Source organism: Mixophyes fleayi, chromosome 4, assembly GCF_038048845.1.
Source record: "Mixophyes fleayi isolate aMixFle1 chromosome 4, aMixFle1.hap1, whole genome shotgun sequence".
NCBI classification, from domain to species: domain Eukaryota; kingdom Metazoa; phylum Chordata; class Amphibia; order Anura; family Limnodynastidae; genus Mixophyes; species Mixophyes fleayi.
Window position 1 is genome coordinate 248,782,290 of NC_134405.1, and position 16,542 is coordinate 248,798,831.

At 40.5% G+C, this 16,542-nt stretch overlaps 1 protein-coding gene across 1 annotated transcript in view; it reads left to right on the forward strand.

The window, feature by feature from the left end:
• STK10 (serine/threonine kinase 10) overlaps positions 1-16,542 on the forward strand; it is a 98,529-nt gene that overhangs the window by 49,556 nt on the left and 32,431 nt on the right. The window contains exons 3-4 of the mRNA XM_075209625.1: positions 6,438-6,486; positions 7,294-7,443. Of these exons, the coding sequence (XP_075065726.1) occupies positions 6,438-6,486; positions 7,294-7,443 (199 nt within the window). The remainder of the gene's footprint in view (positions 1-6,437; positions 6,487-7,293; positions 7,444-16,542) is intronic.

A 16,542-nucleotide genomic window follows, 5' to 3' on the forward strand; every position in this document is an offset into this window, starting at 1 on the left:
TGCCTTGCATCCTCATATTCTACTTTACAGTAGACATCCAGCAATGGTTGTTTCTAAGTACTTTGTTGTTGCAAATGTCTTCTGCTCCAGTCAAGAGGTTCCCCCTTCTTCCTTTTTTGCTTCTTCTGATTAGGGTGTGTATTGCCATCAGTGAGTTCCTAAAAAGTGTATTAAGGGATGGGAGCGGTTATGCAATATACTGATAGGTGTGCCAATGTGTGGTATGTCCAGTGTGTGGCAGGACGCTGTGAAAGTTTCAAATCAAGTTTACAGATCATAGATTCCTACAAACTTATACTGTACTGGATTCCATGTGCCACTTATACAGCTTGATAAAAGAATGGTTAGGTCTTAAATCTTGTTTGCCATAAATTGCACACAATTGTCACATTAAATCCTTTAACTTATATTAAGTAGTTCTGGTCTAGACAATGTTGGGAGTACGATAGTAAAACACAACAGAGAGATCAAGCTGAATAATTAGGGCATAGAGAGTGACCCTTCACTTTTTCAATGACAATGCCATTGACAACTTTGGTAACAAAACCATACCTCCAGTAGTCTTGATGTGGGAAAATGTGTTGTGTTTTATGGTTATGGGGCAGGGCTTTGATGTTTGGAGGCATGGCATAGATTGATTAGCCTAAAATATCCAATTTCCAAATTTGAAGTGTTCCCAAATATACATAGAAACTGTTTTGATAGTGGGAAGTTGGTTACGGATTATAAACATGGTCTCCACTTGTTTTCAGAACAAATTATGCTTTTAGCATGTTTCAAAGTAGCCCCGTGTCACTACCTTGGCAAGATAGTATCAATAAAGAACAGACACGTTTTTCCAAACTTGAATTAGAACTCCCCTTACCACCCAGTTAGAATCCCGATGGGGTTCCTTACCTTGTCCTTATCTCATATTTCTCCCTGCAACAGCAAGAGGGTTCATTTTCTGTGCCCTTCATTGGCTGGCAGGGATGGAGCTACTAGGTGGAGTTGCATTGTTATTCAAGTGGTGTGTGCAGTGAATAATTTTACAAATGCCATACACTACCAACAAACCTACCCAATGGCTCCATCTATCCATACCTAGCAGGCATGAGAAGATGACGGCACAAGTGGCAGTCTCAATAACTATTTTGAGGTAATTTTATGGTGTCCCATGGGAGTGACCAAATCTGGATTTGTTCCTGAAAGGGAAGGCTTCAGGAGTATATCATTTTTGTATTGGTATACTTAGTAATACATTGCATTTAAACTGCAAAAAAAAGTCTCTATCTGGAATTGCGTTTTGCATTCGATGTATAGAAATATGGTTAATGCAAGGAAAGTACTTTTTCTCCTTATGTAATAATATCTGGACAAACACTGGGGTTTCTCCACTAAAAATAATTCCAGTTCCCTTTAACATAATTTCACTTCTCTGTGAAATACATTTTTCAATTTGAGTACTGTCAGTTGAGAAATATTGCTTTTAGGACAGAGTGACACAGCGCCTTATAACATAAGAAAACATTATAGGGTGATGCAGAAAATCAGGCAAGTGTGAATTTACCCCACTGCAGTGTGTATGTATGTATATGTGTGTGTGTGTGTGTGTATATATATATATATATATATATATATATATATATATATATATATATTAGTGTGTGTATAATGATATATATATTATAATATATCAGGTGACAGATTAGTATCACTGCAGTAAATGTTATTTATATTCCATTCCAAACAGGAAACACAACTTTTCATGGTATTTTTTATTTTATTTCTGGAAATGGTGGTCCTATACATACATTTTATAGGTTTTACAGCTAGTTACAGTTGCAGGTTTGAGTACTCACCTGACACATACCAGTGAGTACATGGATAGGGTTAAAATGTTCAGTACTAATACCTTTAATCCTTACACTTATACCTTAATGATTAAACACTTAATACCTTTTTATCTAAAATAACGACATGGACACCCAGGGGCAAACGGAGGATTGTCGGGGGGGGGAAGGGGAAGGTTTCCCCCCGACCCCAAAAAAAACCCACCCCCGCGAAGCAGCTCCGTTTCTTCAGCGCTGTCCTATACAGCAGCCGCTGTCTAAGAAGCGTCCGCGGCGGTGCTGTATACACTACAGCACCGCCGCGGACGCTTCTTTGACAGTGCCGCGGCTGCTGTATAGGACAGTGCAGCTATAGCGGCCACTTAGTGCAGGGGGGGATTTCTGGAGACTCAGAAACCCCCCCTGCGTGCGCCACTGACACCAGATATAAGTTTGGCAAAAAGGGGCGTATTTATTTTGTGGAAGAATTTTATCTGGCATCCAGGACAAAGAGAGAGCCAGTCCCCAGCTCCCAGGTAATTTATGCCCTCCTGGAAAAACCACTCCCCCAGGAGTGATAGGCTGACTGCCACTAATTGTTTAACCCCTAATGCAGTGCTGATGAAATATAGCACGAAATTTTAATTGCCCTCAGCTTAGGGCTTCACTTAAATTAGTGCATACAAACGCCTCTTTAAATACTTGTTTGGGAACATTTATTAATTTTAAAAGCTGTATTCTGCTTTGGTTCTAATAGCATAAACACAGCTGTGTCGTGATCTTCACTATAGTTAGGTCCGGACAAAGAAACACGCAGAGGAGGAGAAGATCAGAGCATGTGCATATTTACATTGCAATGCTGCGTCAGTATTTCCACTCTAGTTTCAGTATATATATCTTTCTCTGTATGCCATGATTTTGGATCACTCGGGCTGATCATAATAATGATTTGTGAAGACTGAGAAATAAGTCACATATAACTTTCTCGCCCTTATTTTGTCTTGTGGTCTAACCTCTAACATTTCATTCCAATAAAACAGTAACAGTGTGCCTATAATTAGATGTCACGCCCGCAGACAGTTTTGGTGTTCTCACCTGTAAGACAGTAAAAGAACTAAAGTAAGAATCTTGTGCAGCAGACAAATGATCAGAATGTTTTTTATTTCAGTTGTTTCTGATACTTAGAGAGTTTTACGCAGCATGCACATTTTTCTATCCATTTTGCTAGATTAGTTTTTTAGTTTTTTTTTTGTTGTTTTTTGTCATCGTAACACGTACCCCCTTGTAATGGTAAATGCTTTCCAAGTACCCCATGAAGGGTGGTAGTTTATGCAAAGTACCCCCTAACCCCCTACAATATGTACATTTTTCAAGTCAGACTGAAGCAAATGCTAAATCTGTCAAGTATTTTTGGGGTACATGTATGGAGAAACTAGAGCTATATTTATACTACTGATAATGACTGGGGAACTCAATGTAAAGGAGGGCTGCTGCTTAGTGGGAGTCCCGCACCTTGCTGCTAGTCCGATAGAGGGGTGGCTATGCGTGTAATGCTGCATTCCTCTTTACTTATCTCCCCTCCATTCTCTCCTGCAGGGAGATAGCTGCAGCACCTGCTTTACCAACTAGCTTAGCAATTGGCTGGAAATGCCTCATATAAAGCCCTCTCTGCTCTCTGTCTGTAAAATGCCACCTGGTTTTGGCTCATGGTGATCATGGCTTGTGATTGGTACTCTTGCTCACTCCCAACCCATGTTTTTTTAGGCGGAGCTGTAAGAGGTGCTTAGGAGCCCCCTGACGACTGGCTGCCCAGGGAACCCTGCACCCTGTACTGCCACCTTTAAGTGGTATTACAGCTTTATGTGTAACGCTATACTGTGTTCTTTTCAGTGAGTGAGAAGATGAGGAGTATTTCATTAGGAATTCAAAAACTCTGCTACAGGTTTCCTTACAGTGGACTTTGTGGAACTGTATAAGTACCACTTAGTGCTCCACTTGAGATAAATGACAATAATTTATGTCTATCAAATGTAACTTGGGAATTGTCAAGATAAATTGAGACTTTGCATTACACTACACCCTTTATTTCACTTATGTTACACTATATTTGTATTACGGTTTCCTAGCTGTAGCTTTTTTTTTTTTCTTTTCTTTATTTTTTCCCTGACCATAATAGATGCATCCAGTAAGTTCATATTGACAAACTAAACTGAAGCTCAGATCTAGTGTCTTTATTTTCTTATGGAAAGGGGTTAAATTGCACGACTTCCTGTCAAGAATCCAGATATTATCTGGAGGAAGCAGTTGTATCCCACAAGGCTGTTACAATCTTGGTAAGGGAAGCGTTCTAAGCCGAGGCCATGATAAAACCAAGCATACTGTAATCTACAGACTTTCTACACAGCACGTAAGCAGAAACACAGACTACAGCTGGACCTTTGTGTAAAAAGGCTTTGCAAAGTTGCTGCAAAGAAGGGAGCAAAACTGATTATTAATCACGATCTAACAAAATAGCTTATAGGCCTATGAAACTCATTCTGACACTAGAATACTGGGAATGGGCCGTAGTGTCACTCACACATCTTGTAGGATGCCTTTACAAAAAAAATTGTATGAATATATAGTGTGTATGTGTGTGTGTATATATATATATATATATATATATATATATATATATATATATATATATATATATATATATATATATATATTGTGTATATATGTGTTTTTGTGGTACAAAATGGGTTATTCTGAATAGCTGTGACTTCAATCATGGTACTGTGATAGGATGCCACCTTTACAATACTACAGTTTGTGAAATTTCATCCCTGCTGGATATTCCACGGTCAACTGTGAGTGATATTATTAGAAAATGGAAGCGTTTAGGAACAGCAGTAACTCAGCCACATAGCAAGAGACAGCGTAACATCACAGAGAGGGGTCAATGACTGCTAAGACATAGTGTGTAAAAGTCGCCAAAGCTCTGAAGATTCCATAGCTGAAGAGTTCTGAACTTCCATTGCCATTAAAGTAAGCCCAAAAACTTTGAGGTGGGAGCTTAATGGAATGGGTTTCCATGGCTGAGCAGCTTCTTGCAAGCCTCACATCACCAAGACCCAATGCCAAGCGTCGGATGGAGTGGTGTAAAGCACAGCGACACTGGACTGTGTAGCAGTGGAAACGTGTTCTGTGGAGTGGCGAATCACGTTTGGCAGTCTGGGCGAGTCTGGGTTTGGTGGTTGCCAGGCGAACGTTACCTGCCCTACTGCATTATGCCAACTGTAAAGTTTGATGGAGGAGGGATAATGGTATGGGGCTGTTTTTCAGGGTTTGGGCTAGACCCCTTATCTCCAGTGACGGGCAATCTTAATGCTTCAGCATACCAAGTACTTTTGGACAATGCTATGCTTCCAACTTTGTGGAAATAGTTTGGGGAAGGCCCTTTTCTATTCCAAAATGACTGTGCCCCAGTGCACAAAGCAAGGACTACAAATACATGGTTTTGGTATGGAAGAACTTGACGGGCCCGCACAGAGCCCTGACCTCAACCCCATCAAACAATTTGGGATGAACTGGTATGGAGATTGGGAGCCAGGCCTTCTTGTTCAACATCCGTGCCTGACCTCATAAATGCTCTACAGCAGGGTTTCCCAAACCCAGTCCTCAGGGCTCCCCAACAGTGCAGATTTTCCATATTTCCCTGCTGGAGCACAGGTGTTTTCATTACTGACTGACACATTGTAACAGATCCACAGGTGGTCCTAATTATGTCACAGAACCAGAAAACCTGCACTGTTAGGGAGCCCTGAGGACTGGGTTTGGGAAACCCTGCTCTACAGAATGAATGGGCACAAATTCCCACAGAAACACTTTCACACTTATTGGAAGGCTTTCCACAAGATGTTGAAGCTGTTATCGCTGCAAAAGGGGGACCAACTCCATATTAAAGTATATATATATTTGAATATGATGTCATAGTCCCTGTAGGTGTAATGGTTATATATATATATATATATATATATATAATATATATATATGATTGAGGGTTTTTGTTTGTTTTTTTATCTTTGTGTAGCTGTAGCCACAGCAGCCCATGAGATGGTGATGGAGCCTAGCTGCATATTTATTCATAATCCAATCAGTAGCTATAGAGTGTGTAATAGATGATTGTGTAGCATCAGATTGGAAAAGAAGTGTTTGGTATTTCAGAGAATACGGTCAACAATGTAGTTAAGAATGGAGCTGAACTTGGGAGCGGCTACAATTGAGCCCATTAAAATCTTGCTTTGGGTCCAGTTAATTTCTAGTTACATCACTGACCTTACATATATTTCTTATTTGCTGGATGTTTCATTTGGTGCTGTTGCCTATTTATGGAGAGATGTCTGTAGCAAAATATTTTTAAAAAGGACAATAACATTAGGTATGTTTTTAAATACATATTCCTCACTTATCTTTCCCTCTTTAAAAATAAATAAAAATGTTAGTGACATTTTCTGAAAAAAATATGTGATGGTATGTTTGTTGACCAAACAAAAAATGTCCATAAACCAACATTCAGCTTTTATTAGTATTAGTCACACTAAGAATTCTGTGCTTTGATTGTGTCCTAACATTGTTTTACAGATCATGATAGAGTTTTGTCAAGGGGGAGCAGTGGATGCAGTAATGCTTGGTATGTATACATTATGTAACTGGTATAGTTTGAATAGATGGTGTTTTAGAAAGTGTTTGTTTTATTTTGTTTTATGAATTAGATACTCATTGCTCAAATACCCTGTTACAACACTTCCAAATATGACTGGGAAATACAAATGGGTATAGATTAATACCCTTAAATCCATTTACAAAGAAATGTGGTTACATCAGATCTAGGGATGAAGGTGTACAGAAGAATTTAACTTCTATTGCTTCCAGTACTGTGCACTATTTATTTATAGATTATTTTCACCTGTCAGTAGCTGGGTTGCCTCATACTTGTGCCTCCTGGCCCATGCTTCTCCATTATCCTGTAAACAAGACAGGATTCTGCTCAACAATAAACTCAAGTATGCAGTGAACATTCTTTCTGCAAAGAGACTTATGTGCCACAGTTACTTTGTTTGTAGAAAACAAAGAGAAAATAAAACCTGCTTGTAAATATGCCAGTGATTCACAACCTTTGTCCTTGCATATTTGTGCGTCACAGGCGAAACGTGTCCCATTTGAGTTATAGGTAACTGGAAAGCTCATACAGATTTTAGCATGTTTCTGATTTTATAACTGATGTATCATGAAAAAAAAAAAATGAATCTTGTGATATCTGTGTCTGCAGTTGTTCCAACTTCAGAAATATTGCCAACCATTAAGTAAATTGTACAATCAGTAAAAAAAAACAGCAAAATGAGTCTAAATAAATGAAGTAGTCCTTCCCAATGTTCCCTTTTAAATGTGTAAGCTTTAATTAGCTAACTGATCTTGAGTTTTTTTGTTCTGCTGCCAGAATTGGATCGTGGATTGACAGAACCTCAGATCCAGGCCATCTGCAAGCAGATGTTGGAAGCACTGGCCTACCTCCATAGCATGAAGATCATCCATCGGGACTTAAAAGCAGGGAATGTGCTGCTAACACAAGATGGAGCCATAAAACTAGGTGAGAACTGTTTTACTTTCTGTCATTCTTGCAAGAGAAACTTCAAACATTGGCCCAACCCTGGTCTTGGTGCATCATGGAGACTTTTTAATCTTTTATAGATTTTAATGTTTAGTACTAGTGTGTGTGTGTATGTATGTATATATGTGTATATATGTATGTATATATGTGTATATATGTATGTATGTATATATGTGTATATATGTATGTATATATATGTGTGTGTTGTATCCACGAGGAATCCGTTTGTGTAGTAAAAATAAATGATTTGCTCTTTTGTTTCATCTGTCATGTTTTGTTTTTTGTTACAAATCATTTGTTACAATAAGATGTGACTTTTTTTGTGCTACTAGTGGCCCAACCCTTCCATAATTTTTTATACATCTCTTTGGTGACCATGCATCAAAATAGTTTAATGGTGGGTATAAGGTGTTTGCACAGATTGCTCATCCTCCAAAAAGTGTATTCGCACAAATCCCATAAATTTGAAAGGTATTGGCCACTTGGTATCTCCGAGAAAGCCGTAGTTGCAAATCTACCTCGGCTATGCCCCCCATTACTAGAACTTGACCTGTGGGCCGCCCCGGATCCTCCAGGCTGGGTGCGGAGCACCTTGGGTAAGAGCCATGTTCATGCTGATGTTTGATATTTAATAGCAGAAGGTTGCTTATACCTGGACGTACTGCCTAATCTCCTTTTGGTAATAGTCTCAGTGCTACTAGTGAATTCCTAATCTTCTCCCCGCCCCCTTTCCCGTTCCCCCTTTTGTGTAAAACCTAAATATAAGAAGACCTCTTGTATAGTCATATTCATCTGTTTTATTTTGCTGTTTGTATTTTTCATGCTGCTTCCTCTTTAAATAAAGTGTTTTGGTTTTTTTAAGAAAGTGTTCACACATCCCAATGAAGAGAGGGACAAGCTGGAGCTGCTGTGTTACCACTTTGTTGTATCACTGACTTATTTCTGCTGTCGAGAACAGCTTCTACTCTGTTTTATGTAATACATTTTTTGCCAAGAGGCTGAGAGTTTAATTTTAATCCTATTTAGATGAAGTGGAAATATCCCTAGAGGCCCACCACTTTGTAATTAGTTGTATTCTTAGGTAAGCCAACCCTGCACATTGCTACAGGAATTATGTGAAAGTTCCTCTGTGGAAGATTGTAGAGCAGAAATTAAGATGCAGTTCTAGGAAACCAAACTTTCGTATTCAGATGGTGCTCTGCCAAAGTAAAGCATGCTTGATGTAAGTTGCATTAGCCTGTGAACTGTTCTGTGAGACTTGACCTGATCTTGCTGTGTTGAAGATGTTTGAAATAATCATTTACGAAGTCAGGATAAATATGTTGAGAGAGATTCAACTGCATTGAAGTTGGTTTTCCACTGCTTAGAATTCCTTAACAAGAGGTGGTAATGACAGGTTGACTTTTTGTTTTGTTTTTCACAATTTTAAGTTCTTACCTGAGCCTGCAAGATGTATGTTTTGTGTGACAGGTTTAAGAACAGAGGGCTGTATCTAAGCTCGAAGGATAATAAAAGCTAAGGCTGTATTAAACTGTATTGGTACTCTGGGGGTTAATTTGTGTGGTCTGCTCATGACATTCCGGATGAGTCGTGGGGAGGAGTTATGGAAGTTCTATCTGGAATGGGCGGAGAAGAATCTTTCTCTCAAGGCTGCTGGACGTTGCCCACCCACCCTCCCTCCCTATGGAACAATAAAGATGGTCATCTGTAGTGATCCTGTACCGGTACAGTTTGGCGGTGGTGGTTATCTTGGAGGAGCAGTGGCCGGAAATCGCAGTACAGTCGACGGCCAGTGGTAAGGGCACATGACGGTATCGGGCACGCTTAACCCACCTGTTTTCAAATGGAATAGGCTATTAGTCTCGGTACAAGTACTTCCCGACCGGGTTGACTTGTGGTTGCTTCCGTTAGCCTAGAAAAGGGGAGGGTTCTGTAGTGCCCGGGGTGGTAGCCCCGTTTAGGTAGATATGTGCGCCTTGGGGTGTGTGGTTGTCCCCTGTTTGCGGATGACCCCTGGAAGGCTTGGGGCATCCTGGTTGGCCTGGCGGATGTCGACTCGGACTGCTATTTCTCCACCACCATACCTGGCAATAAATCCAGTGTTACTTTCCCCATACTTAAGTTGTCGTGTCTTTATTATGGTTATGGTTAAAACGATAGGAGTATAATGTAAGGAAAGGTTATCAGCCGTTAAGCATTTTATAATAATAAAACAAAATTATCTGGTTTGTTTAAAAATTAACTCTTCCTCTCTATCCCACACACTAACTTTTGTCTTACCAGTTATGTTACAACCAAGGTTTGGTTGAAGAGCTGATTCTTACTCGGGAAGCTTTCGGTCCTCCCATTATCTAAACTACGTTTTCACAACTGATTTCATAATAATCAGAGTTATCATAGACCAAATAATATCCCATGCACAAGAATGTAGAGACCATTAAGAGACAACGTAATATAGTATCCCCCTCTCAGGTTTTTAACCCATGACTGCAAAGAGAGTTCCTGTGAGCCATACCAAGTGAATAATATAAATTTTAATGATAAACAAGTATTTGCAGTTTTACATGACTTGTAAGTAGCTTGCATACAACTGTGGTGTATTGTAGTCAAGGGTGAGCCTCACTGTCTCTTTCCTGCCATTGGGTCTCTGAACATCTCTATTTACTTTCTCTTTGCGTCAACAGAGGACTGCCATGTTTGTGAGGTTTCTTTGTGTTGTGTGCTGAATGGTCTGCTGAAGCTGTTATTACGCAGTATCCTTGGTGCTTAGCTTTATAGTATTGCTCACTTTAAGATATATAATCACGGCAGCTCCCAGCCAGGATTTTTAATGGGTTTTCCTTTTTTGTGTTTACTGCCAACTTCAGAGGCCAACTTCAGAGATAGATACCTGCCATTAGCTACAACTGTTTTTTTATTTGAATACTTTCTATATGAATACATTTGTGTCTGAAGTGTTAATTTTACAATATGAAAGTTAGGGAGTATTGAGTAGATTTCGTTCTCTATATGTATTTTCTATAATGGATAAAGGAACAGGCACATTCTGACAGCCAATGAGAAACAAGCTTACAAGTGAGGAACAAAGGCTAGCTTCAAAATAAACAAATGTATAAGAACCCTACTATGAATAAACAGCATGACACAGCATTCTTAAGGGGACGCTTCAATGGTCTTTTACCATGGTCACCTGTAGCTCTTATTGTGTAGGTGTGCAAGTTGGATCCAGAATCTGTGTTTGGTATACCAGTCACACATCCAATATATTGAATTGAAAACTGCCTCTATTTTGGGGTCCTAGATGAATGTCACTCTGTCATTTTGGGTTCACCTAAAAAAAAAATGCATGCCGTTTTTCTTACTCGTGTTTTCGATCCCTTTATTTGTGCTGTATGTAAGTAAACTATTCAAGCAAATCATGACCTACAATATGTTGTCAGTATCAATCAGCACCCCTGTAGCAGTGTCTGTTATGTATGATAAAGAGCTGTACAAGAGCTGTGGGGTGGAGAGTGGTATCTAGAGGCTCAGAAAGACCAATTCTGTTTTCATCTGAAGTGTGCCAACAATCTGGATGAAAATCTAAACTAAATAGCGATTACTTGTCAAAGTATTTATAAATTTTTACTTATGTACACAGTGTTACCTAGCTTTAAACATGGAGACATAAAGCCCTTTAAGTACACTCAGTAGCTGTCATGTGGCCAGTTATTGGGTCTGTTCTTAATCGCCACAAGACCAGAGCTATTCAGTTATCTACAATCCAAGTGATACTTGTAGCCAGTGCATTACAACTAGAAAAATGAAGTGCTACTAGTGTGCTAAAAAGTACAGGTCAGTATAAACCATACATAAGTGCCTAACTACTGCTAAGAATTCAGTAGTAATAATTCCAGTAGTTTAAAAAAGTAATGGTACGGTGTGACAGGTACCTGTAGATGGATGCTGTGTCCTATCTAGTGGCTTTCGTTCTTTGCAAGGAAGTATGGGATCCGGGGTGAGACAATAATATGGGGTCCTTACCCTATTCCCCTACTCCCACCCTCCCTCCACAGCCCCTCCCACCTTATAATTCACCATCACCCTGATCCCACCGACAAGTTTGTAGGTGGAAGTCAGTAACGAGGAAGCGGTTCTTGGATTGTAAAATGGAGATTGATGTCTATCTTACAGGCCATCTGCAGAATCAGTGTGCATGATCGTGTTGTAGAAGTACAGTAGGGTCTCTGGAGTATGTATGGCTGATGGAGTTGTTATGACAGGTTATGTGCAAGTTGCACTGTACATGGCCTAAGTAATGTATTATGAGCTCTGTTGAAGTTTTCCTAAAATGGCAGTGTGTGTCTGACTCCTGTATAATGCAGGCATGCTGCTTCCAAAATGAATGAGTGCCACAAGCACATTGCGGAGAGCTGTGTCGCACTACAGCAGTCGTCTTGCATGTGAAAGTGCAACGATTTTATGTATCATGTTGATACTATAAGGACAACTACCTATTCAACAAGTACACAAAAGTAACTCCATATCCTGAATAATACAGTCTTTGAGACTAAATCACCTTGCTACACGCAGGAATAATAAAAATATTTTGAGTTTAAAACCGTGCTTTACTTAACAAAAATGCAAAGTGAAAATTGCAGTAATTTGGATTCTGAGTACTAGTGATGGTATTAACTTTATAACTGGTCTGAAACGTGGTGTTTTGTATAATGTGTAATTTATTTTAAGTTAAGCCAATTTAATTATATTTGCTGTTGCATAACTGATACATTCCTGATTGGACACTCTACGAATTAGACACCCAAAAATGCCCATATCCCGCTAAACCATGCCTATTTTGGCCAAGTCCATACCTCCTAAGTGCTGTAAATCAGAATAGTTGGCAGGTACGATTTGGGGAAGTATTTTGTAGCATATTTTATATGAGAGATTTTCTGACCTTTACATTACTCTGATAGGCGTTGTGACCCACATACATTACAAGTACCATTTCTGGTTTGTTTCTTTCTTTTTAAATATCAATTTTAAGTTAAACAGTCCTACCCTATTTGAACATGACCTCTTTTCATGGTTTAACTTCTCGCATCAGCCTACTAAGCTGGAGTTTGTGACCACAATTTCAGGGCCCTCTTAAGACCATCTTGGGCCCCCGGGCACAGCAGTGCACCGGGGCCCCTATATATACAAAAAAAAAAATGATTTTATATAATATATATATATATATATATATATATGTGGGCCCGTCGGAGGAAGTAAAAAAAAAAGAAAAAAACTGGAAAAAGAAAAGAAGAAAATACTTACCGTGCTGTCAGCTGGCGTCGCGCTCGCAGTGCATGTCGGGCGTGACGTCATCACGCCCGCCCGACATCCATTGCGGAGCGCGACGGAGGAGGAGACCAGGGAGGGAGCCGGATCGCCAGCTGACAGCACGGTAAGTATTTTCTACTTTTCTTTTTCCAGGTTTTTGGCTTCCTCCGACGGGCCCCCCTGGGCTGCAGGGCCCCCAAGCACCTGCCCATTGTGCCCTATGGGAAAGACGGCCCTGCACAATTTGAGTGGAGTTGTCCAAACTCCAACATCCCTTGTGAGGGTTGCAAGGTGACAGATGCTAATTTACAAAGTGCAAATTTAGCTTTGGTAACGCCATGTGCCTAGATTTCCACCAATGCACATTATTAGGAATTTACCAATATTAGTTTCCTTGAAATCTTGCCGTAGTTCTGTTTTAAGATCTTATCTGTACGTAGTCGTATGTTGGGTTTTAAGATCTTATCTGTATGTAGCCGTGGAGTGTTGTAGTGGGTTGTCACTGTGTTGTGTCTCGGCTGTGGTCCGTAGTAGATAGGAATGGTGTTGGGAGCATGGTCCGTAGAACTGGTTCGTTCTTTGTGTGCCAGCTAAGGGTAAGAGTGGTTATGTTGTAAAGAGAGCTTCTCAGGGTTTAGAGTACCAAGGTAGGTGGTTAGAACAGGTTGTCGGGGTAGGTTGTATTTAGGTAGGATGTAGTAGTGAGTGGGGGAGCAGTGTTTTGGAGTGGGTAGTGGGTCGATGGAGATATAGGAGCGGAAGTGTTGGAGGACAGGGTGAGATGATAGTGGAGAGAGTAATAGGGATATGTAGTAGTGCTTTCGATCTTATAAACTGACACAGTGAATCAGAAAATATGGCTCATAGATAGCGGTGTTGGTCATGTGGGTGGGAATATGTAGAAAGATAAGGGGGTATAGACGAGGAGTAGGTGGACGTAAAACAGGTGTACAGGAAGAGAACAGAAAAAGTGATAATGTAGGAAGTAATAAGAAAATAGTATAAGACTATGAACAGATCAAATGTATTTGGTATACAAGTAGAATAAGCTGTAGATAATTTTGGGATATATTGATTGGATTTACTCTAATAGACAAGGCTGCTGCATACAACAGGGTAAAACTATCTATCAGATAACTCCACAATCTGCAAAATTCTATTGGCACTGCGGCTTGTTTGGGATGCTGGCAGCACAGTGTCTATACTGCTTTGCCTGTCTGGAATTTGTGACTTTCTCCAGTACTTCTCTGATATCTCCCATTCAACTGTGCATATAGTGATGTGTTTAAAGTAGTAAGTGCTTATTATCATAGTTGGTGCATTTAGATTTTTTTCACCGAGTTTGATATTTTTTTCTCCTATAATATTAATGTTTACTAGTTTAGCACTTACAATATAATGCCACTATTACACATTAATATATATTAACAATTGTGTATTACTGTGCTACATAATATAGACATACTTTCTTACCTTTTGGATCTCCCCTTTGGGACATTGTAGAGCAAGTGGGGTATGAAGACTTAATATGTGTAATGATGGCCCCACTACCCACTGCGCAATGATGGGATCACGTAATTGCGCAGTATGGTCATGTTAACGGGAAACACGTCATTAAGGCCCGACCGGCAAGGCCTGATGAAATAAATCCCATCAGGAAAATATGAATATACACGATATAACTGTGGTTTATATTGGTATAAATATGTCCTCCATGTTCCTTCACTCCTCTGCAGCAGGTTGCCATATTAGGTTGGAAATGTTTCTCGAAGTATACAGAGCTCATACACAGGGATGGTAACTGTGATTGTAATTCAGATGTCGGCAGATTCAACTTTTTGACCTGCATGAGATCCCATCAGATGTGGGAGGAGTTGCAGCTCTTTGTAATGGGGCAGGAGGCTAATACTACTTAAAGCTACATTAGCACATAGGAAAATTTTTTTTAGAGTGGCCCTTGGCTAGAGCTGCTATATTTAGTCTGGCACAAGGACAGATTGGGAATTTAATGTGGCCCTGGAAAAAAATTGTGAAAGTTGCCTTGCATAGGCGGGTCCAAATAAACTGGAGGTGGGGGCCAATGCAAAAGTAGGTGGGGCCGGCATACCGTTATCATTAGTCACATCAGTGGTAGGCGAGGCTAAAGCAACACGCAATGGTTGGCGGACCTAACACGCAAATAGGCAAAGCATTGAATTGGTAGTGATGCAATGCAGAGGGCAGCCCGAGTGTCCTCCACGCAATGCAGAGGGCAGCCCGAGTGTCCTCCACGCAATGCAGAGGGCAGCCCGAGTGTCCTCCACGCAATGCAGAGGGCAGCCCGAGTGTCCTCCACGCAATGCAGAGGGCAGCCCGAATGTCCTCCACGCAATGCCATTCCCCTCATAATTAACCCCTCAATAGTGATTATCTCCCTCCTCCCAGTATTAATTCCCACATCATTTAATCATTTATATTCATTAATCATTCCTGATCATGGCCTTATCTGTGTGGAGTTTGTATGTTCTCCCCGTGTTTGCGTGGGTTTCCTCCGGGTGCTCCGGTTTCCTCCCACACTCCAAAAAACATGCTAGTAGGTTAATTGGCTGCTATCAAAATTGACCCTAGTCCCTCTCTCTGTGTGTATGTTGGGGGATTTAGACTGTGAGCTCCAATGGTGCAGGGACTGATGTGAATGAGTTCTCTGTACAGCGCTGCGGAATCAGTGGCGCTATATAAATAAACGGTGGTGATGATTATCTCCTCATTATCTTCCTCGGTCTCATCAAAACCCCTTCATAGCAATTTAATCCATTAAGATTACCCTCACAAACAAACCAAATCTTAATTAGTAACCTCCTTCTCAATTGTATCTACCTTCATTTATACTCCTTCCTCCCTCCACTCACCTGTTCTTCCCTCCATTCCCACTCGCCTTTTCCTGATCCATTTCCTTCTAGCTGCTGAGACAGCTTGCAGAGGATTGTATATCTAGCAGCAGCAAACTTGAAGGGGGGGCCATCAGAGAGGAGGTAGGGGCCGTGTACTGTATCTATAGGCTGCACGACCCCTACACGGGAATAGATTGGCAGCCAGTATGAACTAACAGAGTTTGGGTGCAAATTTATTTGCTGCCAGTATTGTTCTCTCCAGAAACACCCCTTTTATGTCGTAGAGGTCCTGATGGGTTAGAAAGCAAAGGCGGCCCCCCGAACACCCTGCTTGGCCGCCAAGGAAATGAAAATAAAATACTATAAAAAGAAAAAACACACTAAGGTTTGGGCGCCGTGGACCTCATACTTCCAAATCCAAACCCCTTTTGTCATGTGATTCTACAGCATCACTCCATCTGGATCCTTTCTTCCCTTCCCTGTTCCATCTCTCCCATCTCTTCTCTTTCTTTTTCTTCTCCCATATTCCACCACACTCTTTCCTCCATCTTACTCTTAGGTGGCCCGCCACGCCGCCACTCCCCCCACCCCTTCTACTCTTCTCAGTCTTATTTCTCTTTCTAAAATAGTTGCTTTCTTGAAAAAATTGGGTCAACATCCTTATTAATACTCTTTTCTAACAAGACGCTGTATGTTTTAATGCATATGTATTTTTCAGATGTTTTTTTTTAACACAGTGCTGTATAGAATGTTACTTTTGGTTGACCCTTGCAAAAATAAAATCTTTAAAAAAGAAAAAACACATTAGGCGGCCTCATTAAGCCACTAGCCCAGTGGATCCCAAACTTTTTCAGTTCGAGGCACCCTTAGGGTCTCCATAATTTTTTCAAGGCACCTCTAA